Raw genomic sequence first — 25,224 nt, 5'->3', positions numbered from 1 at the left:
TCCCCTTAGGGGTCGAGTTTATCAAAATCCTTTCTTAGGGGATGCCTACGTCATAGTAGCTTTATGCATGCAAAGTCTCAGCCCGATCGGTTTAAATTGACAAAGTTTCATACAAACTTTCATCCCCTATTTTATCCCTTTGGGGGTAGAATGAATCAAAATCCTTTCTTAGCGGATGCCTACGTCATAACATCTACCTGCATGCTAAATTTCAGCCCGATCCGTCCAGTGGTTTGGGCTGTGCGTTGATAGATCACTATGTCAGTCAGTCACCTTTGAGTTATATATATTTAGATAATTACGTGAATCAAAAACTTTATACACCTTTTTAAGAAAAATGCGCGGACGGTGGAGTCTGATCTGATCTATCATCATTACTTAGTATAAAACAAAGTCGCTGTCGCTGTCTGTCCGTCCTTATGTATGTTAATCTTTAAAACTACGCAACGGATTTTAATGCAGTTTCTTTTTTTTTATTAGATAGAATGATTCAAGAAGAAGGTTTATATGTATAACTAGCTGTTCCCGCGACTTAAACCGCGTGGAATTTAACTTTATTTTCTAAAATAAGAGTAGCATAAGTTACTTCTTATTACAGCAGCTACTTGTCAAAAAAAGTCCCGTCAAAATCGATCCAGCCTATTACTATCAGATGGGCCGGCCGTTTGAAACGGCTTAACCGATTTTTATGAAATTTTGTATGCATACTCAGTAGGTCTTGAATCAGAATTACTTTTCATACCCCTAAGTGATAAGGGTTGTCCACCCCTGGCATTATTTTTTATTTTTTGAGCAAAACTTTTTATTTATATTTTTTTATTTTGTGTCATTAAAAAATACATACAACCCTAAACATTTGCGGGGTCTACTAGTACAGTGTAGGCGAACCTTTATGCATCAACGAGCCATTTTTTCCAGAAAATGTTTAATAGGGTCATTGACGTGCCATCAAATAATTTTGACTTTCTGATTATTTAGAAAATAATAATAAATACTATCAAAACTCTCTATGAAATAAAGTAAACAAAAGAGGTACATTTTGGATTGTTTTCATTACACGCATAAATTATATTACTGTAAAATTAGTGTGACTTCTATTGCTGCAAGTTAGATGACAAATAATTTATGTCAGGCTTGTACAATGTTACTTTTAGCAACTTTTAGCAAAATGCATGCTGAACTGGATTCATCTGTTCAACGGTTTATAACCGAGTTTTTAATGTTATTCATCTCTGAAAATAAATCGCAGGCATAGGTAGGTGAAAATATTGTTAAAATAGCATGAGCCAGCTTCTTCAAACAGTTTTATGATCGTCGACGTGCCCAAAATATTGTGTCGCATGCCGTCAATGGCACGCATGCCATTGGTTCGCCTATCCTGAGCTAGTATATCTATAATAGTATTGTGTCGCGTGCCGTCAATGGTATGCGTGCCATTGATTCGCCTATCCTGAGCTAGTATATCTATAATAGTATTGTGTCGCGTGCCGTCAATGGCACGCATGCCATTGGTTCGCATATCCTGAGCTAGTATATCTATAATAGTATTGTGTCGCGTGCCGTCAATGGCACGCATGCCATTGGTTCGCCTATCCTGAGCTAGTATATCTATAATAGTTAGTGTATACGGTTCATCGGGACACAGTACTTAGTATCAAATAACGAATAACACAAAAAGCAAACATGTTACACATAGAAATCAATCCCGATACGGAAGAGTGAATAAACACATTAAAGTGCTCGAGGCGAGATATTTGCCCGCTTCTGTTCTCTGTCGAGTGCCCAAGTTTGTCTATACAGGGTGATGTAATGGGTCGTTGTTGAGACGTCGCCTGATAGATTGTTTTTCCTGTACTTTTTTATACGACAGGGAATTCAACCTCACACACAGACACCCGAACCTAAAGTGGTCTCGGACAGTGCGGTTTTAGAAGAGCTTCCTTTCGCGTACAGTTAGATTGTAGAATGAACTATTTATATGGCAGGGAATTCAACCCCATATACGTACCTTACCCAAAGGGGTCTGGGACAGTGCGATTTTATAAGAGCTTCGTCCCGCGTACACTTAGATTGTAGAATGAACTCTTTCCAAGATTTTCGTGGGAATTTCAAGGGAATTTAACCCTACACACGACAGTCGAACCTAAAGTGGACTCGGACAGTGCGGTTTTAGAAGAGCTTCCTCCCGCATACACTTAGATTATGGAAGGACCTCTTTCCAAGATTTTCGAGAGACTACAGCATGAGGTTTTTACAATATAATTTTTACTAAGGTTTCTCAAAGGTCGACAACGCGTACCTGACACCCCTGGTGTTTCATATGTCCATACCAAACTACCCGAGGTGAGATATTTGGTCGCTTCTGTTCTCTGTCGAGTGCCCAAGTTTGTCTATACAGGGTGATGTAATGGGTCGTTGTTGAGACGTCGCCTGATAGATTGTTTTTCCTGTACTTTTTTATACGACAGGGAATTCAACCCCACACACGGACACCCGAACCTAAAGTGGTCTCGGACAGTGCGGTTTTAGGAGAGCTACCTGACGCGTACAGTTAGATTGTACAATAAACTATTTATACAGCAGGGAATTCAACCCCATACACTGACACCTAATCTAAAGTGGTCTCGGACAGTGCGGTTTTAGAAGACTTTCCTCCCGCATACAGTTAGATTGTAGAATGAACTACTTGCCAATATTTACTCGCTAGATGGGGTCGCTAGACTATAGTATGGGGTTTTTCAAGAAGGGTTTTATTAAGGTTTCTTAAAGGTCAGCAACGCGTACCTGACTGCCCTGGTGATTCAGATATTTGATCGCTTCTGTTCTCTGTCAAGTGCCCAAGTTTGTCTATACAGGGTGATATAATGGGTCATTGTTGAGACGTCATCTGATAGATTGATGGTACATTATTTTTCCTGTACTTTTTTATACCACAGAGAATTCAACCCGACATATATACACCCTAACCTAAAATGGTCTCAGACAGTGCGGTTTTAGAAGAGCTTCCTCCCGCATACAGTTAGATTATAGAATGAACTACTTGTCCAGATTTTTTCGCGAGACTATAGAATCCGATTCCGGGTCGTCCGCTGGTCCTTTATGGACCGCCGGAACGGGCCTCGAGCTGAGCTCTTTACCCGAGCGTACTGCTGGGGTGTACCACCCCAACGTCGTTCCATATTATGTTATATTTTGTTCTATATTACGTCGTTATCTTTTACAACTATAGTATGGGTTTTTGAAGAAGAGTTTCTTAAAGGTCGGCAATGCGTAGTGGTTCAGACGTCCATACACTACGGTACCCATTTAAAGATAGTCTGTAAGATATTGCTTAGCGGTAAGACTAACTTTTGTACCAGTTTATGTAAACTTATTTTAATTCCACTGAAAATCAGCGTTTGGGCATTACAGCCCAGACACAAAGCTGAGTGGAAACCAATTTGACCGCAGCTGTATTTTTAAAATATTTTGTTATTTTTGTTATTTTTTTTAATATGTTGTATGATTGTTTTGTATGCGCCAAATAAATAAATTTTTCTTTCTTTCTAAATGTATATAATGTACAAAGTTGCGGTCTTAGCTTGTCTTTAAGAAAGCAATGAAAGATATACCTGTATCATAATCTGATCGCGGTACAGTCCCCAGCAGTCGGAGTACACTCGGACGGTGAGTTCCACTTGTGACTGGCCAGCTAAAACACCACTCGCTGGCTTCACTTCTAGAGCTAATCCAGGATCACGCATCATAGCTGCCCAACGATCTGTAAGTAGGATTTTAAATTCAATAATCATTTATTCATGTAGGACATTTTAGTCGCTTATGAACGTAAAATTTTTTATATTATATTTTTTTCCTACCGTTCAGTTCAGTATATAGATCCGATTGAGAAGAACTGGCAAAACTCGATTGAATGACTTATTTTTTGAAGTCAGTTTATGTACAATATAAAAAATTATAATATAAAAAAATTTAAGTTCATAAGCAGCTAAAATGAAAAATCCTATATAGGTGTCTATAAATGAAAATCTTCGAAAATCCGCGACATCGTCCGAGTGGAATTTAACATTATTTTTTTTAAATAAAAGCATTTTTCTAATATAAAAGTAGGCTAAGTTACTCATTATTACATCGCCTGTCTGCCAAAAAAATTTCAGAGATGAGCCGGAACAACCAGACAGACAAAAATTGTAAAAGATGTTATTTAGGTGTATGTACCGTATTTATATTCATATGCATGTAGTAAAAAACGGTTATTTCAATATTACAAACAGACACTCCAATTTTATTTATATGTATAGATATCATATTGCCTGTACTGCCTACACTCTCACTCAATCATCACAAGAAATGAGTATATGATGACCATATTCATCATTCATATTCTGGATATACATAAATAATCTAACACGTGTATGAAATCACGCATGCCACGCATCAAATATGAATACAATGGACATAGGTAATTACGACTCGTGTAATTGGAGAATGCTGTGATGAAAATTGTATACATCGTACGCAATAATAATAATGATAATCTCAGGACAATCCACACAGCGCCATCTAGACCTAAGTTAAGCTAGCTAAAGCTTGTGTTATGGGTACTAGACAACTGATACAAATACAGTGATATTTTTTTTAAATGAAATAAAAAACACTTTATTGTTCCTCTCATAGAAAGATATTACAGTTACATAAATTAATATGTATATTAGATATAAAATGTGGCGGCGTGGTGGGCCGGGTCATTGGGCTCCATAAAATATGGTCGAGCGCAGTGATGGCTGGCTCATCCGTCATACTCGTGAACGAGTGCTGCTTGTAGGGACTGGTCTGCTCTTATCACTACAACTGATTTAATCTTATTGTGTTTTTATATTTGAGCCTAAATAAATTAGTGCTTGTTGGTAGTTTGTATTCACACGTTTCGACTTGTAAAATGTGAACTTACAAGGATTGTTTAAAAGAGCAACACACAAGTTTCTTGCTTATTCTTCTTGTAATGAGACAGCTTTCCGAATAAGCGGTAGATTTAAAAAAATGTTGACTATTCAAAAGTGCTTAAATTAAGTTTATTTGAATAAATGATTTTCTATTCTATTCTATTCTAAAAAGAAAAACAACATAATTATAATATAGAGTTAACAATGGGCGGCCTTATCGCTAAATAGTAATTTCTTCCAGCCAATCTTAGGATAGAGAGGAGTGATTAGACTGTGCTGGTCGAGGTGTAACAATTAGTTATTGGATGTACAATTTACATATCATATACACTATAAATACTTAATATTCATTAACTCAAAGGTGACTGACATAGTGATCTATCAACGCACAGCCCAAACTACTGGACGGATTGACATGCAGGTAGATGTTATGACGTAGGCATCCTCTAAGAAAGGATTTTGATTAATTCTATCCCCAAGGGGATAAAATAGGGGATGAAAGTTTGTATGAAACTTTGTCAATTTTAAACCGATCGGGTTGAGACTTTGCATGCATAAAGCTACTATGACGTAGGTATCCCCTAAGAAAGGATTTTGATAAATTCCACCCCTAGGGGGATACATTAACCGCGGGCAAAAGCTGTATATATATATAGTTCTCGTTTTATTATATAGCATCATCATCATCTCAGCCCGGAAGACGTCCACTGCTGGATATAGGCCTCCCCCAAGGATTTCCACGACGATCGGTCCTGCGCTTCTCGCATCTTTCCAGCGATCTTGACCAGATCGTCGGTCCACCTTGCTGGAGGCCTTCCCTTCCTTTCCCTTCCCTTCACTATTATATAATATATATAAATTGCAAATTAATATTGTAGATGTTAATTTTGTGAAATTAGTAGATATCTTGTGTCTGTGTATCAGAGAACTTAACTGATTTTAAAGAAATGTTCTATATATACTCGGTAGGTCTGTTTAAGTGTATATGTAACCCTTAAGTAATAAAGGTTACCCGAAACATTTATTTATTTTTTTGTAAATTTTAATATTTTAATGATATCAATTAAAAATTACATACAACAAATTTTTTACATTTCTACCATTTACTATTATCATTTTTTTAATAGCGATTACAGATCAGATAAGAATTTTATAAATGTATCTTATTAATTATTATTTGGTTATAAATTTCTTTCTAATTATTATCTTTAACTTTTAGGTTGGTTTGGCTTTTAGGTAGGTTGGTTGTTTTATGATTTGCTGAAGGTGCAATGTAGAGTTATGACTCTACATTGCACACAAGTGATGGCCAGAAATGAGGGTAAGTTATGCATTAGCCACGTTACTAAGCAATATTTGTTATATATACGAGTAAAAACAGATTCAAATGACAACAATACTAAACTAATTATATCATTTACATAACTTAATTATACAACTACAACCTAAAATTAAAAAGGTTAAAAAATATAATACAATAACTAAAATATATTATTAAAAAGGGTCCCTTTAGGCAACGTTCCGAAGATACTGGCAGCGTTCCCTCTTTGAATATATTTATAAATATATCTGATACATTTTTCAAAAATATTTCCTTTTATTTCAAAGACCAAGCCACGCATTGCAAGTTGAAATAAAGGTATTTCCAAGTATATACATAATGGTAGTCATGATGGGGATGTAAATTAGTTCATTCATTGTTACTTTACAATTCCATCAACATAGATTTTATCCCAGAAATACGATTATACAAAAAGGAAAAATTATGCTCGGAATTCTCGGATACTTTACAATTCAAATGTTGCTGCAATGGAGTGGCAATGGCTGAAATATATTTAAATAAATTAACTGTTTTACCCGCGACAGACTTCGTTCAAAGTGTCATTGTTTCATCTATTTTTGCTATAAAACAGTATCTTATTTATAAAATTCTCGTGTCACAATGTTAGTTACCATACACCTCCGAAACGGCTTGATGGATTTTTATGAAATTTTATATGCATATTCAGTAGGTCTGAGAATCGGCTACTATCTATTTTTAATACCCGTAAGTGGTAAGTGATAACCACCCCTAAATATATTTTTTTTATTTTAGCGACATAATATTTTATTTAGAATTGAAAATTACATACAACCCTAAATTTTCACCTTTCTAGCATGAACTTCAATTTTGTAATAGCGATTTTAATTTATATAGCAAAACAATGTTTGCAGGGTCAGCTAATAGTCCAATAAAATTATAATTTAAACCATTATATTATGGGGGGTAGGTGATTGTTAGTAATACTAGAAATCCCCATTGCTAGCAATATACCATGTTACGTCGACCTCCACGCGGTTCCTCCTTGTAAACAACGTGATAATTCCTTAGTGAATTTGTCACGATGGCCTAACTGACCTGACCTCATGTTCATCTTATCATCCGCCACTGTTGCCCCGTTAGCACAGGCGGGTGCACCATTTTATTATCATCCACAAAAAAATAATAATGTGACCAGTTTAGGTGCAAAGATTCAATATTCTTTACTTGTAAAACATGCGTGATTACATAAGGAATGATATATATATAGAAGGAAAGAAATAAAAAAATAAAAATAAAAGGGTTCAAAAACGCCTTTTTTCAAAATAACTCTATAACGGTAAGAAATATGAAAAAATATTTCAAATAAAAGTTGTAGAGAAAAAAATTCTGCACAAAACAGGTCCTATTCATTTTTTTTATTATCTGCTGTTGTTTAGCCACAAAAATTAAAAACTAATTTGGCTCGTTGTCAACTGAAAAAAGTAGTGAAAAATATTACTGCCCTGTATAATGCAGCGCGCGCATCACACAGGTAAGTACTAACACTATTACAAATGTTTCCCCTTTTATAGATCGTTTAAGATGTGAAATAACATCAGATTTTAATGATATCTGCATTAGAAGGTATTATTTTCTAAGTATATTCAATATTTTTTCTATTTGAGTATAATTGAATTAGTGTTAATTGGTAGTTTGTATGCTGCACACACTACGACTGATTTAATCTTATTATATTTGACCCAAAAAATTAGTGCTTGTTGGTAGTTTGTATTCACACGTTTCGAATAAACTAAAATTATTTATAAGAGCAACACACAAGTTTCTTGCTCGTTCTTCTTGTGATGAGACAGCTTTCCGAATGGTAGATAAAAAACAAATTGTTATGACTATTCAAAAGTGCTTAAATTAAGTTTATTTGAATAAATTATTTTCTATTTCTATTTCTAAAATTGTAGTTTGTATTCACACACTTAAACTAAATTGTAAAGTAATAATAAAATTATTTAAAAGAGCAACACGCAAGTTTCTTGCTCGTTCTCCTTGTGTGAACAGCTTTCCGAAAAAAAATGATTTTCAAAAGTGCTTCATTCTATTCTATTCTAAGTTATAAAGTATTACCATTACAAGGTTTGGTAGTTGAATTAAAAGGTATGAAAACAGGTATGCCTGAAGGTATGAAATTCAAAACGAAGTTCGCCAGAGAACTAAGGTCACCGACATAGACTCTTCGTATTTGCAAATTGAAGTGGCAGTGGGCTGGTCATATCTGCAGAACGGTTGCTCGCTGGAGTAGACGAGTTCTAGAGTGGAGACTGCGAATTGGCAAACGTAGTGTAGGACGCCCCGCAGTTAAGTGGAGCGACGGCATACGTAAGGTTGCGGGTAGTAACTGGATGAGAAAGGCTGAAGATCGTGCCCAGTAGCATACCTTGGGAGAGGCCTATGCCCAGCAGTGGACTGCAGTGGGCTGATGATGATGATTATGGGCCATTAGCTATTTTTCTATTGCAGTTGCTTATAAAAATCTTTAAAACTAAGCGTTATGAATAATATGAGTAAACAATAGACACTGAACAAAGCTAATTAAAAGTATAAAGTTTTAATATTTTTAATTACTTTTATATTGTCTTATGAAATCAATTACAAAGTTAATAATCATGGCGTCGGTTAAAACTTACTACGACAATTATAAAGTTTTTTCTTAATTATGCTATCTTAAATAAAGTTGTGGAAAATATAGTAATTATAAAATAAAGCAAAACTTTTATACAAATTAAGATCAATTCTAATTCAAAACATCTATTAAATCGTATTTGAGCAATGCCTATTACTCACTAAACGATTACTTGAATGACGAGCGTGCATGGCAATAGTTTTCATGTTCGGGATTTTCATTTAATGTTAGACATAGACACCTATATCTAGACACGCGGCAGCGTGTCAAGCCGAGTTTCAAGTAAACTGGCTTGCAGCACCGTGTGTATATTTACACGAACCATTTGGAGCCACTTTTGACCCCCTCATAACTCAAAAACTCTTTCACACAAACCTGTCAAATTTGGTTCATATATTGAGACTTGCGAGATAAATAAGTGTTCCAAATTTCATAAACATATCTCAAACGGTTATTTAGATATTAATGTCCAAAAATCGTCATTTTTATCACTGATCAACTATAGATCAAAATTATAACCCACTTCCAGATGACCTAGGAAGTTCAAATTTGGTATGCAGATAAATATACATTCTAAATAAATTGGCTTTTAAAAAAAAATGTTCAATTAAGTTTCTGGCCAGTTCTTCTCAATTGGATCTATATACTGAACTGGACGGTAAGGAAAAAAATCAAATAATAATGTAAAAATTTGGACGTCAAAAGCGGCTATATAAATAAACTAGTTTTTGCCCGCGGCTTCGCTCGCGTTAAGAAGTATTATTATTACGTATAGTTTTTGCGGCTCTACAGTACTTTCGTACAAACTTTCATACCCTATTTTATCCCCTTAGGGGTGGAATTAACAAAATACTTTCTTAGAGGATGCTTACGTCATACTAGCTTTATGCATGCAAAGTCTCTTACTCTTACACTTAGAAATCGGTCGGTCTGAATTTTATCATGCAGGTAGATGTTATGACGTAGGCATCCGCTAAGAAAGGATTTTGATTAATTCTACCCCCAAGGGGATAAAATAGGGGATGAAAGTATATATGAAACTTTGTCAATTTTAAACCGATCCGGCTAAAACTTTACATGCATAAATCTACTATGACGTAGGCATCCCCTAAGAAAGGATTTTGATAAATTCCACCCCTATGGAGATAAATTAACGCGAGCGAAGCCGCGGGCAAAAGTTAGTTTGATTTACATACGCGAAAGTTACCATTTACCATCACTAAATTTACCTAACAAATTATGTAAAAAAACACTATATTTCTGGCCTTAATACATTCTTGTAACGTTAACTCTCTCCGAATGTTGGCAATAGGCCCAAAATGAATGAATTCAGCGACTCGAATAAATGGAAAATGAAGAAACAATATCGAAACCGAGTATTTTTTCTAAACCAATTGGTTTACAGGTTAACAGATGTCATTGATATCTAAAAATGGAAGAGACAAATAGGTTATTATGAGAATAAGAGCAAACTTTCAACTTTCAGTTACAACAAACCAATGAAAATATTTAAATTACACGTAAAAGAATAGAATATAATAGAATAGAAAATCATTTATTCAAATAAACTTAATTTAAGCACTTTTAATAGTCATAATTTTTTTTTATCTACCACTCATTCGGAAACCTGTCTCATCACCATCACAAGAACGAGCATGAAACCTGCATAAAATGTAAAGTAACAATTTTATTGTTACTTTACATTTTTAAGTTAAAGTGTGTGAATACAAACTACCAATTAGCACTAATTCAATTAAATACTCAAATAGAAAAAATATTAAATATACAACCAACTGGTTAAACAATAAGAGGCAATCAGTCATTAGAGCAGACCAGTCCCTACAAGCAGCACCCATTCACGAGTATGATTGATGAGCCAGCCATCACTGCGCTCGACCATATTTTAGGGAGCCCAATGACCCGGCCCACCACGCCGCCACAAGTCTGGACATTTTAGTGAGCATGACTACTCAAGACACTAGACCACGTCATAGCTACTTAAAATTGCCATCTGATAGTTAGGCAGGCAGGCATTTTATTAGTATTTATATACTAGCTGACCCCGCAAACGTTGATTTGCTTGAATAGGGGTTGATGGTAGAAGGGTGAAAATTTGGGGTTGTATTTATTTTTAATGCCACATTATAAATAAATATAAAAAATAATTTTGGGCAAAACATAAAAAAAGTAATGTTAGGGGTGGACAACCCTTATCACTTAGGGGTTTTCTAAAATAGATAGTAGCCGATTTTAAGACCTACTGAATATGCATATAAAATTACAATTGGTGAATCCGTTTCGGAGGAGTATGGTAACTAACATTGTGACACGAGAATTTTATATATAATACTAGCTGTCCCGGCAAACGTTGTTTTGCCATATAAATTAATAACGCTATAAAAAAATAGTGGTTGATGATAGAAGGGTGAAAATTTAGGATTGTATGTATTTTTGTATGCTGTATCATAAAAAAATAGAAACTAAAAATTTTGTTTAAAAAATAAAAAATAAATTTAGGGGTAGACTACCCTAGGGGATGAAAAATAGATGTTGGCCGATTCTCAGACCTACTCAATACGCTCACAAAATTTCATGAGAATCGGTCAAGCCGTTTCCGAGGAGTATGGGATTCGTGACACGAGAATTTTATATATAAGATTATTTTAACTTCCGTGTGACTGTTTAAACTCGTCCTATATCGTTGTGGACTGGGATGACGAGCGATTTGTTACCCAACAACGTGGAAAGTGCTGACTTATCGGAAAATGCAGGCTGTAGTTGTACGCCGCGGTTTCTGGGGCCGACTGTTATGTTTTGCAACTAGTTGTGCCTGCGGCTTTGTTTGCACCACGTGATAGTATATACTTAGTTGTACTTAACAAATTAAAATTATTGTTTTGATATTAGTATATTTAGAGTTTATTTTTTTGTATTCTTTAATCCAAACTATAATAATATATAAAGCTGAAGAGTTTGTTTGTTTGAACGCGCTAATCTCAGGAACTACTGGCTCGAATTGAAAAATCATTTTTGTGTTAGGCAGTCCATTTATCGAGGAAGGCTTTAAGGTATATAACATTACGCTACGACCAATAGAAGCATCAGTGAAAAGTGTTTCAAAAATGGGGAATTTTTTTATATTGGATTGGATTTTTTAATATCGTCCTTTGCATGCGCTGCGTAAACGGTTCAACCCAAAACATATGTAGGTATGAAGGTTTTTTTGATAACCACGCGAACGAAGTCGCGGGTACAGCTAGTTATATGTAGTTCACTATGTACCGTTAGTATTAAAACATTTATACTTTTATAAATAGAAGATCTGCATCACATATTAATGGAGTGTGTCCGAGACGCTGTTAAAAGGGAATTGTTTTTGAAAAAATTTGGACTGAATCGGCTTGATGTTGGTATGTACCACGGTGTACTATCTGATCCTGTATCATCGCCAGCAAAATTTTTATTTTCATTGTGCAGTAGAAGATAAGATTAGTAATAAGATACGATGGGACTGGCATTATCATATTATGATAAAAGTACCCAAATAAATGTAAGAATAAAAAATAAAAAAAATAGCTTTAGTACATATTTCTACAACAAAAAAATCATACTGTTTTATATCCATACCAATATTATAAACAAAATCCATGAACAATAAATACAAAATTTTTTGAACAATTTTTTTTTTGTATTTTTATAACGTGGTATTAAAAATACATGTAATTCTAAATTGAATCATCAGTCATTCATCATCAACTCTTCTATCATCAATCCCTATTTTTAATAGCGATTTTAATTGACGTACGGCCGGAAAAAAATATAATATAAAAAAAAATACATTCATAAGCGAATAAAATGTACTACATTAATAAATGATTTTATCGATGCATGCATATGAATATAAGTACGGTACATACACCAAAATAACATTTTTTACAATTTTTGCCTGTCTGTCTGTCTGTTTGTTCAGGCTAATCTCTGAAATGGCTGGACCGATTTTGATGGGACTCTTTATGGCAGGTAGGTGATGTAATAAGGAGTGACTTACATGAATAAATGAGTTTTGAAACGTTGTTTTTATGCGAAAAAGTTGTGGGGTCAGCTTGGAGTATCACTTAACGATGGGCTTTTGATTGGACCTAAATTACAATAAGAGTTAAGAGATATTATCCTAAGATGGAGAACATATAAAATAGTCTTTGTGGCAGATATTATTAAAATGTATCGCCAGATAAAGTATATTTATAAATATTCGACGCGTAGATTCAGCTAGTACTTTATATGCTGCGTCCACTAAGGATGAAGAAATAATAATTTTACATTCTAATGTACAAAGCATGAATAATAAAATAGAAGACATTGAATTATTAACAAACAGTATGAATTGTGATGTGATGTGTTTAAGTGAAACTTGGGTGTCCGAGTTGCAAATTAATATAATAAATATTAATAACTTTCAATTAGGGTCATATTTTTGCAAAAGAAAAAATAAGCATGGCGGTGTTGCCATATATGTCAGAAATGAAATGAAATATCGCACTAGAAATGATATAGGACGTTTATCTGAAGAGTTACACTGCGAATTAACAGCAATTGAACTGAAGTTATCAAATACTATAATTGTTTGTATATACCGGGCAAATTATGACATAAATATATTTTACGACACGATTTCTAAAGTTTTAAATAAAATCAGTAAAGAAAATAAACAAATAGTTTTGTTAGGTGACTTCAATTTAGACTTCCAACTTAAAAGTAAACATTTAAAAGACTTTAAAATAATACTAAATAATTTCGGCATGAAACACGTTCTTATCAAAGAGCCTACTCGTGTTACAGAATGTACTGCATCTTGTATAGATAATTTTGTAACTAATTTTCATGACAAATCTGTGAAAACAGAGTTCTAGACTATAAAATATCAGATCATAATGTTATTAAACTTAGTTATACATGTAAATCAAAACATAATGGTAAAAAGGATGTTAATAATATTTTTATAGGACGTAATTTCTCTAAAAGTAACTGTTATTATTTTCACTATCTAGTAAACACTGACAAACATTTTTATGATGAAGTAAATAATTGTATTGACTCAAACAAAAAAGCTGAGATTTTTATACTTGGATTAAAATATTTTTATGATATCGCTTTCCCTAAGAAGAAAATGTATGTAAGAAAAAACCAATCTAGATGGGAAACCAAAGGAATACTCAAATCAAAGGACACTTTAAATAAACTCGAATTATTACAATGCATTTACCCATCCAATAGACGAAAACAAAAAATCAATAAATTCAAAAAATGTTTAAAAAAAGTAATGGTAACTGCGAAAAAAATACAGATATCATATAAAATTAAACAATCCAATAACAAGATATGAGACAATGCTGGAATATAATTTCTAAGTTGACGCGAAACAATGGAAAACAATTCTCAAAAGGTACGATTGACAAAATTAAAACAGAAAATGGAACAGTTGCTACAAACCCGATTTTAATCGCAAATTTTTTAAATAATTTTTACTGTAATGTTGGAGAAAAAATAAGCAATACTGTAAAGATGGACAAAATAAAATGCACGAAATTTCTATCCATGATAAAAAAACCATGTACATCACTAACTTTTCATGGAATTACTTTACAAGAATTGGAATATATTATGCGCTCTATAAAGTCTAAAAAATCTAAAGATATTTATGACATGGATTATAGAATAATTGAATTAATATTAAATAATGACAAATTAATTTATTTATTACTTATTGTTGTAAATTCATGTATTGACGAAGGAGTATTCCCGGATGTTTTCAAATTTGGTAAGATTATCCCAGTATTTAAAAAAGGTGACGCTGTAGAACCTACAAATTATCGTCCAATATGTATTTTGCCTGTACTTTCTAAAATTATGGAAACAATATTAAAGAAATATATGGTGAAGTATTTCGAGGAAAATAATCTCTTCACAGACAAACAATATGGTTTTAGATCAGGAAGGTCGACAGGTATGGCAATTACTAACACCATGGAATTTATACTGGAATCTCTTGATAAATCTATGAAATGCGGTAGCATTTTTTGTGACCTCACTAAAGCCTTTGACTGTTTGAGACATGACATATTATTTGATAAATTAGATTACTATGGACTTAGACATAATGCTATTAAAATAATGAAATCATATTTAAATAACAGAAAACAGATAGTATCGTTAAATGACAATACAGTATCAGAAATGCAGAACATTAGTATTGGTATTCCTCAAGGTTCCATCCTTGGACCTATTCTTTTTCTTATATATGTAAACGACCTGCCAGCTAATTTACCAGAAGAGGCGTTTGTAACTTTATTTGCAGATGATACGCATGTAGGAATAAGAAATACAAATAAAACGGAACTAGATAGAATGATGACTAACACTGTAGAAACGCTGCATGAGTGGTTTCAATCGAATGGTATTGTATTAAATGCCGCTAAAAGTATTTTAATGTCTTACTCCACCAGACGTAAGAAGCAAAATTCTGTCTGTTCTGACAACACATATAGTCAAAGTACCACATTTTTAGGATACACTATTGATAGTACAGTAAGTCATGCATCACATATCGAAAGATTATGTAATAAATTAGCATCAGCCAATTATGCTTTGAATAAACTGAAGCAAGTATTATCAAAAAAAGTACTGAAAACTGTGTACTTCGCATATTTTCAGTCTTCATTGTCATATGGTATTACAGTCTGGGGTAATGCAAGTCTCATAGCAAAAGTCCTGAGGCAACAAAAAAGAGCTATCAGAATTATATGCGGAATCCATAGACGCACCTCTGTGAGACCGTATTTCATTGAACAGCGTATAATGACAGTTACATCATTGTTCATATACTATTCCTTGTTAGACATACACGAAAAGAGCAAAACACTGCGTAAAAAGGCGGATAACCATAATTACATGACACGAGATGGACATAAATTAGAATTACCAAGATTACGACTTACAAAAACAATAAAACAAGGTATTTACTTAAAAATAAAAATGTACAATAAACTATCAAATAAAACAATGCAATTAACATCAACAGAATTTAAGAACAAAATAAAATCATATTTCGAACAATATCCTTTTTACAATGTGACGGAATATCTGAATTCCAATGTACAATTATGACATTTTCCATTAAGTGACTTTTATTACTATGTTATATATTATTTAATTTATTATTTTGAATACTTAAAATTGTAATTGTGACATAATTATCTTGAAAATGTAATTACTATTGACATGCTGTTGTGTAACGAGATTTGTTACATTTGTGAATAAAGTAATATGAAATATGAAATATTCGGTCCAATATCTTTTGAGAGATCTTGAGAGATGATTTTACCATTTGTAAAAAACAATAGATAATGATTAGTAGCAATATCTGAGTATTGCCAGATGTCAATGTCGACCCTCGTCATGGAACAGTTTGTTGTGGCAGCGTTTGTTCCCAACAACCGCCCTTAGATTACACCCCTGAGACTATTGTCTAGTTGTCACCTAGTGCTTCCATCGCCGAGCTGTTCTTGTATCTTGAAATGAATAATAATAACTTAAAAAAAAATTACACCATCTCCACCAGCCCCGAACTAAAAAACCCCGAATAAAAAAACAGCTGCTGTAAATACTTAAACACATCTTTTAGATCCAAGTACATATAGACACATATATACATATAAATAAAATTGGAGTGTCTGTTTGTAATATTGAAATAACCATTTTTTACTACATGCATATGAATTTATATACGGTACATATACCAAAATAACATTTTTTATCATTTTTGTCTGTCTGTCTGTCGGTCTGTTTGTTCCGGCTAATCTCTGAAATGGCTGGACCGATTTTGACGGTACTTTTTTTGGCAGGTAGCTGATTTATAAGGAGTAACTTAGGCTACTTTTATTTTAGAAAAATAAAGTTAAAATCCACGCGGACGAAGTCGCGGGAACAGCTAGTACATAATGAAAATACAAAACGCCGTTTTTCTTATGGATGATAATGTAATGGTGCACCCGCCTGCGCTAACGGTTTACGCAGTTCAGGTCAGTTAGCTAATCGTGGTAAATTCACCATGAATTTATCACGATGGTTTCCAGGGGGAACCGCGTGGAGGTCAACCTGACATGGTACATTGCTAGCAATATGATCATCATCATCTAGGATTATCATCATCATCTATCGGATAGAATTCAAAACACCGTTCTAGGTGTATGTAGACAAGAAGTATTTGTAGCGTGTGAAAATCGAACCCGCGATTATTAGAATTAAATCATGGCTAAACCACTATACCACCGTATCCGTTGAATATATTGAAATACATGTTAGATATCAAGAAACGTGATTTGGCATATTTTTTATTATAGCTGTATTCGACTGAACTGACGGTAGGTATACGGTAGTGGGAAACCAGTAAAGGTTAATAAAATGAAAATGTAATCATCATCGCAGCCCGGAAGACGTCCACTGCTGGACATAGGCCTCCCCAAAGATCTCCACGACTCCTGCGCTGCTCGCATCCAATGCCTTCCAGCGATCTTGACCAGATCGTCGATCCACCTTGCTGGAGGCCTTCCCACGCTGCGTCTCCCAAGTATGTAATATCTGTAGACAATTAACACAGCGCCATCTAGTTCCAAACTAAGCAGTGCTTGTGTTATGAATACTAGATAATTATTGCAAACACATCAATACATTTTACACATAGAAAACATCAACCGATGCAAACAATCATACTCATTAATACATTTGTACTGTGGAATCGAACCCGCGATCTTCATTGAGGCGAAGTTCAAAACCGCTATACTACCAAGGTCGTCAATATCATTGACAATACAATAAATTGTTAACATTGTGTGGTCAAATACAGGGATACGTCAAGAATAGAATAGAATAGAATAGAAAATCATTTATTCAAATAAACTTAATTTAAGCACTTTTGAATTGTCAACATTTTTTTAAATCTACCACTTATTCGGAAATCTGTCTCATTATAAGAAGAATAAGCAAGAAACTTGTGTGTTGCTGTTTTAAACAATCCTTGTAAGTTCACATTTTACAAGTCTAAACGTGTGAATACAAACTACCAACCAGCACTAATTTATTTAGGCTCAAATATAAGAAAGAAGATGATTCCTCCCGTAATCAGTCCAAGGTTCGAAGTTACAAAGTAGATCGTGTAAAACATTGTAAAGATATAAGAGGGTGACTCTGAAATTAGTCCAGCCGAGGCTTTCTGTTCCGTATAAATAAAAAAAACAACTCTGACCCGCAATAATACGAATTGCCTCTGTAATTCCCATTTCATGAGGCTGCAAGTATCGCCGGGCGGGTAAAGATATATTGGCTCCAATTGCGTGTTTGGACAGTAAACGCCGATTGGCCGTCGGCCGACAGATTTCATTACTGATATTACGCGCAGCGTAGATATTGGCCGGGAGAATGACATACTTCCATAAATATATACATCACAAAATTGTGAAGTGTGTTTTTTTTTAACGGATGATATATATATCATCTATTAAAAAAACACACACGTATATACATATACGTAGTAATGCTCAGAGTCACTCAGAGGGTACTGGCTGCATTGCCCTCTGAAAGACTCTGAGCTTGTCTGTCAGTCTGACTGAGAGGGCTATGCTCGGAGATTCTCTGCATGATCGAATCGAAGGAGATCCGCAGAAGAACCAGAGTGACCGATATAGCCTGAAGAATTGCGACACTGAAGTGGCAATGGGCAGGGCACATAGCTCGTAGGATAGATGGCCGTTGGAGGAATAAAGTCCTCGAGTGGCGACCACGGACCGGAAGACGCAGCGTGGGAAGGCCTCTAGCAAGGTGGACCGATGATCTGGTCAAGATCGCTGGAAGGCGATGGATGCGAGAAGCATAGGATCAATCGTTATGGAGATCTTTGTGGGAGGCCTTTGTCCAGCAGTGGACGTCTTCCGGGCTGCGATGATGATGATGATGATATATATAATGGCCATTTTATTTATTTTATACATATGTCCATAACAGACTATGCGTCTGTTATGGACATATGGATAAAATAAAAGAATTTTTCTAAAATAAAAGTAGCCTAAGTTACTCCTTATTACATCAGCTACCTGCCAATAAAACTTCCGTCAAAATCGGTCCAGCCAATTCAGAGATTAGCCGGAACAAACAGACAAACAGTTAGACAAAAATTGTAAAAAATGTTATTTTGGTGTATCAACTGTATTTATATTCCTATGCATGTAGTATAAAACGGTTATTTCAATATTACAATCAGACACTTCAATTTTATTTATATGTTTAGATGTATAGATACATACATATGTATAGATGAGACTATCATGAGAATTTAATATGTACAAAAGTCATAATATTGTAGGTACATATATATAGACATTTACTTTAATTAAATTCCGTGGTCAAGGTCATACTTGAACATTTCAAGCTGAGTATTTAACTCCAAAATTCAAACTAATCCCACTAGCTTAAGAGGAATTTCAAATGATGAGGGGTCAGCTGAACGTTTCAAAATTATTACCTAAAATTACTACGCAATCATTATATAGTCTGCTTTTTTAAAATTCATAATTAAAAATCTAATAAAGTGACTGTTTTACCTCAAAAAATTTGATAAAATTTAAAATAATTATTCAGCTAGGAATTTCAAAAGTTTTCTATTGTTAAATTGAGTACTTGATGGATTTTTACCACCGCACCGCTCGCCATCTAAATTTAAGCACTTTTGAATAGTTATAACAATTTTTTTTTTATCTACCGCTCGTTCGGAAAGCTATCTCATCACAAGAAGAACGAGCAAGAAACTCGCGTGTTGCTCTTTCAAATAATCCTTGTAAGTTTACATTTACAAGTCGAAACGTGTGAATACAAACTACCAACCAGCACTAATTTATTTTTGGTCAAATATAAATATATAATAAGATTAAATCAGTCGTAGTGATAAGAGGAGACCGTAAATCAACTGAGACGACCAATAAACACCTACTACAGCAAACAAAATAAATTCTACTGCAAATGAATCCTAGTGAAAATGTGAATCAACATTTACAGGCCGACTTTTGATTTTCGTATAAACGTTGAAACATACCTATAAAACCTACATACCTTATATTCAGGGCAAAGGGACACAGAAAGGAAATGCAAGTGCTTCACTCGCACAGAAACTCGGAAATCATTCTACCTTTGTTACAAAGGTTTTTAGGGCACGACTTTACTGCGTTACTAAAGTTTACAGAGGTTTATAAATTGGGAACAATTTAAATGGTGGCACTATTAGGTACATTGATTTTAGAGGAATAGAATAGAATAGAAAATCATTTATTCAAATAAACTTACATTGAAGCACTTTTGAATAGTCATTACATTTTTTTTAATCTACCGCTCGTTCGGAAAGCTGTCTCATCACAAGAAGAACGAGCAAGAAACTTGCGTGTTGCTCTTTTAAATAATTTCATTATTACTTTACATTTTTAAGTTTAAGTGTGTGAATACAAACCACCAATTAGCACTAATTCAATTAAATACTCAAATAGAAAAAATATTGAATATATAACCAACTGGTTAAACAATTAATAAGAGGAAATCAGTCATAGTGATTAGAGCAGACCAGTCCCTACAAGCAGCAAAATGATTACCCCACAAATGATTTATAAGTGTTTTTTTTAAATAGATAGACTGATTCTAGAGGAAGGTTTATATATACAATACATGTACATCCGAGCGAAGCCGGGGCGGGTAGTCAGTTATATAATATAATACAATGAAAATATATTTTAGTTCAATAAATCGATCAGTGCGATCAGTGAATATTTTCTACATAAAGAGAGTCGGAACTTTGTATCGATAACTCACTCGCTATGTCCGTAAACGACTTGCATGCTGAAAAGGGGTCCGTAGCCTTCCTTTGTGTAATAGACAGACATATGGTAAAAGACTACGATATAAGCGATGTATTTTAACTAAACGCAGCCACTTTTATGATAAAATGTTATATTTGTGAAGAAATTTCTTTGAGTTATATAAAAATTTAATTTTATTAACACAATAACACAGGGGACAAACGAGCATGCGGCTCACCTGATGGTAAGTGATTACCGCCGCCCATGAGCACCCGCAACACCAGGGGAATTGCAAGTACGTTGTCGGGCTTTTAAAAAGGAATAAGCTCTTTTCTTGAAGGTTTCAATATCGTATCGGTTCGGAAATACCATTGCTGGAAGGTGATTCCACAATGTGGTTGTGCGAGGCAAAAAGTTTCTAGAAAACCGCACTGTGGAAGACCGCCATTCATCCAGATGATCAGGATGGTATTTCAGTTTCTGGCGGGTGGTACGGTGGTGAAACTCAGCAGCTGGTATTAATCCGAACAATTCCTCAGAACACTCGCCGTGATATCACAATATTCAGCGCCATCTAGTCCCAAGCTAAGCAGAGCTTCTGTTATGGGTACTCGACAACTGTTAGAAATACTCAGATATATATTTTTGTAAATATGTTACATAATATACAAGGAAAACCAGACCTATAAACTCATGTGTACAAGTATGAGCGAGGAATCAAACCTGCGACTATGGGAGATAGTTGGATTACAAAGATAGTATTTATATATGATTGTTTGTTAAAAAAATAAAATTATATAATATTTATTATAAACTAGCTGTTCTCGCGACTTCGTCCGCGTGGAATTTTATTTTATTTTTCTAAAATAAAAGTAGACTAAGTTACTCCTTATTACATCAGCTACAGCCAAAAAACCCCGTCAAAATCGGTACAGCCATTTCAGAGATTAGCCGAACAAACAGACCGACAGAAACACAAACAAAAATTGTAAAAAAAAATATTTTGGTGTATGTATCGTATTTATATTAATATGCATGTAGTAAAAACGGTTATTTCAATAATACAAACAGACACTCCAATTTTATTTGTATGTATAGATATTTATAAGGTTTTATAGATATATAGAAAGGCTTTTAGTTTATCACCTGACCATTTAAATCAGAGGTTCCCAAACTTTTTTGTGTCGTAGACCCCTTGCTATATTTTTCTGTTTTGGGTAGACCCCCCATTCTTACCTGCCATTGATTTTTTAAAAAAACAATAAATTAATTTACAAATTACTACAGTAAAGTTTAGTGTTGAAAACATAAAGTAAAAACCGCTGTCGTAGACCTTACAGTTTATCATAGACCCCTGGGGGCCGATATATATATATATATGTATGTAAGTATGTATTTAATTATAGGAGCCAACAGAATATCAGCGCTGCAGACTTATCTGTAGCTTCATGCTGAGTTGGTTGCCTCTTCATCATTGCGACACATAAAGCCACCTCCATTTTTGTTTTTTCTCCACTTTATTTATATTTATAAAATGTATCTCATGTATGGTATGTGTTTGTAATTGTTGAATAAAGAACTTATCTATCTATCTATATATTCAGAGATTTAGAGAGAGTTAGGTTCATTTGTTCGAAATTATCATTTCAAGTGCACAGAACAGTGGCATTTACTGGCAGCTTCCGATACCAAGCAACAAAACGTTGGAACAACATCCCGCCATCAGTCAGGCACCTAATTACCGTACACAGTTTTAAAAAACCTCACAAAGAATACTTATTAAAAAAAAACAAATTTTAGGTATCCCACAGAAATTTCTTGGCTAGCGGTTGCAATCTCACGTAACGATTTTTAATTTTTTTTCTTTTTTTTTTTTCTTATTAATATTTTCTTTTTTCTCGTTTAGTCCTTACCACTTAGTTAAAATTATATGTAATTATACTGTGAACTATTTACATTATTTTTATTATACACATACCGCACAGACAATCACCAATTATATTGCTCTCTTTATTTTATATTTATTTTAATTATTATTTTCACGTACCCTCAAATGAAGCTGAAAATCAGTGTTTTGTTCCCTGAACAATGTTCCACGCTGTGCTTCGACCTTTTTGTATTGCTACAGATCACACATAATGACACAGTTTTATAGTCTTATAAAACTGTGTGTAACAAACAAATAAACGATATATCTATCTATCTATCTATATAGACCACTTTGAGAATCACTGATCTAAATGAAAGTATTTTCTATACGAGCTTTTAGCGGTTAATACTTTTAATAACAAACTGGAATTTATATCGACTATTAAGCTCTTAAGACCTTACTTAGTACTATAAAAAATAAGTTTATAACTTAGTGTAATAGAAAATTATGGGTCCTAAAATATATAATTTATTTTATACTGATTAAAGCTGGTAAGTAACAAGTTTTAGAATAGAATAGAATTCAAATTCAAATTCAAAATATCTTTATACATGTAGGTCTATTACAGACTCTTATGATATGTCAAATCTACCGTCAGTTCGGAATGATTTTGAGATGAGAAGAACTGACAAGAAACACAGCTCGTATTCTTTTCAAATTAATATTATACATGTTTACAATAATACAGATTAATTTTTACATTCAAACTTGGGAGAATAGCGTGACTACTAGCATATGTTATCGCAAAAGCAAATAGTCTAATCAGTGTTCGCAACCCAAACAGACCAGTCCCCACAAGCGGTACCCGTTCACGAGTATGACGGATGAGCCAGCCATCATTGCACTCAACCATATTAGAGGGAGCACATGGACACGGCCCACCACGCCGCCACAAGTTTGAACTTTATAGCGAATATGACTGTTTCAAGTTACCCTACTTCGTCAATTATATTATTTACAGCATAGGCCGTACCAATCACAGTTTTCACCCATTACAATATTTAATTTACATTATTACACCTATGGTTGCCTGGTAGAAACTGCCGTATGGTGTTAAGTCAGCCAAATGTACTTTACTATATTTTGTATATTGTGTGCATTGAAGTTAAATAAATAAATAAATATCTTTTATATTATATTATATTAATATCTTTTATATCAGTATTGTTGTGCCAAGACGAGTTTATAATATTTGAACACATCACAAAAGTCAATGTGTGTGTGGATGGATGTTTGTTACTTCTTCACGAAAACAATACCAAACTGATTTTGATGAAACTTTACAGTAATACAGAATAACACAGACTAGACTACAAATTTCATGTGGGTAAACCGCGAGTATAACTAGTACTGAATATTTCTATTTCTGTGGTGGATAATATTGTATGTATTATGTTTGTATGTCACTTCTTTATGTGCAGAAAGCTATTGCATCTACTCTATAACTATATAAAATAAATCGATGCAAAAAAGAGTAAAATAAAATCGTATATTTTTCTTATGACAAAATTAACAACTCAAATTTATGTACATTCTTTTTAAAGAAAATAAAAGTAGCTTTAAGTGGCCAGCAATACACTATGAAGTCCAACAATTTCTATTACAGCAAAATGTCCTCTTCAATTCATAGAACACAGATATTATCGTAAGCTCGGTTTAATTTTAATCCTAGTTAATTAGTGAGACTAACTCCACGGTCAAACTTTTAACTCGCATTACGCGTCTTTATCATCGGCAGTAATTTAAGAATACTAACTTACAAAAGGGTGTCATAAATTGACAACTTATTTGCATAATTGCTATAATTCCTCCCTCGTCCTCTGCCGCCTCCACTTCACCCCCATAATGAAGTTCAACCCCAATAAAAGCAATTCAAACTTATTCTATCCTGATTTCGCTGATTGTGAGTCCTGATTTACAAGCGTTACGTTCCTTCTTTCCAATTTTCGTGTTGGGATTCTTTTCTTCCGTCATTATAATACAATTGTGTTGGTAACTGACCCCGCTCCCGGTTGACAGTGCGTTCAATTCCAGCATTGAATTTGTATTCGCTTATTTTCTGAGAGAAATTCACTCAGAGTTTGTTTTATGTATTAAATTTGTTTTACAAAGCTGTGCCCGCGAGTGCTCTGATGTTGAATTGAGTTTTTCATTTCTGTTTTATGAAGATAGCGAGTTCGATAACTGACTTGTTGCAAATTGGTAAGTATAGTTTACTAACTACACTAACCAATATGCTGAAAGAAAAAAAAAGTAATTCAATTGAGTTTCTTGTCAGTTCTTATCAATTGGATCTATATACCGAACTGGACGGTAGGGAAAAAAATAAAATTATAATGTAAAAAATTTGACGTTCATAAGCAACTAAAATGTCCTACATAAATAAATGATTTTTGAATTAAAAAAAAAAATTAAAGGAAATGGAATTTCGGGTACAGCTAGTGTTATAATATAATCAATGTTGTAATTAGTCTCTGTAGTTTAGC

At 33.8% G+C, this 25,224-nt stretch overlaps 1 protein-coding gene across 1 annotated transcript in view; it reads right to left on the bottom strand.

The window, feature by feature from the left end:
- The window catches only part of LOC131841361 (uncharacterized), a 57,047-nt gene extending 32,335 nt beyond the window's left edge, over positions 1–24,712 (bottom strand). The window contains exons 1-2 of the mRNA XM_059189680.1: positions 24,658–24,712; positions 3,612–3,760 (exon numbers count right to left, since the gene is read on the bottom strand). Of these exons, the coding sequence (XP_059045663.1) occupies positions 3,612–3,760; positions 24,658–24,712 (204 nt within the window). The remainder of the gene's footprint in view (positions 1–3,611; positions 3,761–24,657) is intronic.
- Between the last annotated feature and the right edge of the window lie 512 nt (positions 24,713–25,224).

The sequence above is a fragment of the Achroia grisella genome, unplaced genomic scaffold, assembly GCF_030625045.1.
Source record: "Achroia grisella isolate CSIRO2021 unplaced genomic scaffold, CSIRO_AGI_Agris_v1 utg1589, whole genome shotgun sequence".
NCBI classification, from domain to species: Eukaryota; Metazoa; Arthropoda; class Insecta; order Lepidoptera; family Pyralidae; genus Achroia; species Achroia grisella.
The sequence above is the reverse complement of the archived record's forward strand: the minus strand, read 5'-3'. Positions and strand labels throughout refer to the sequence as shown.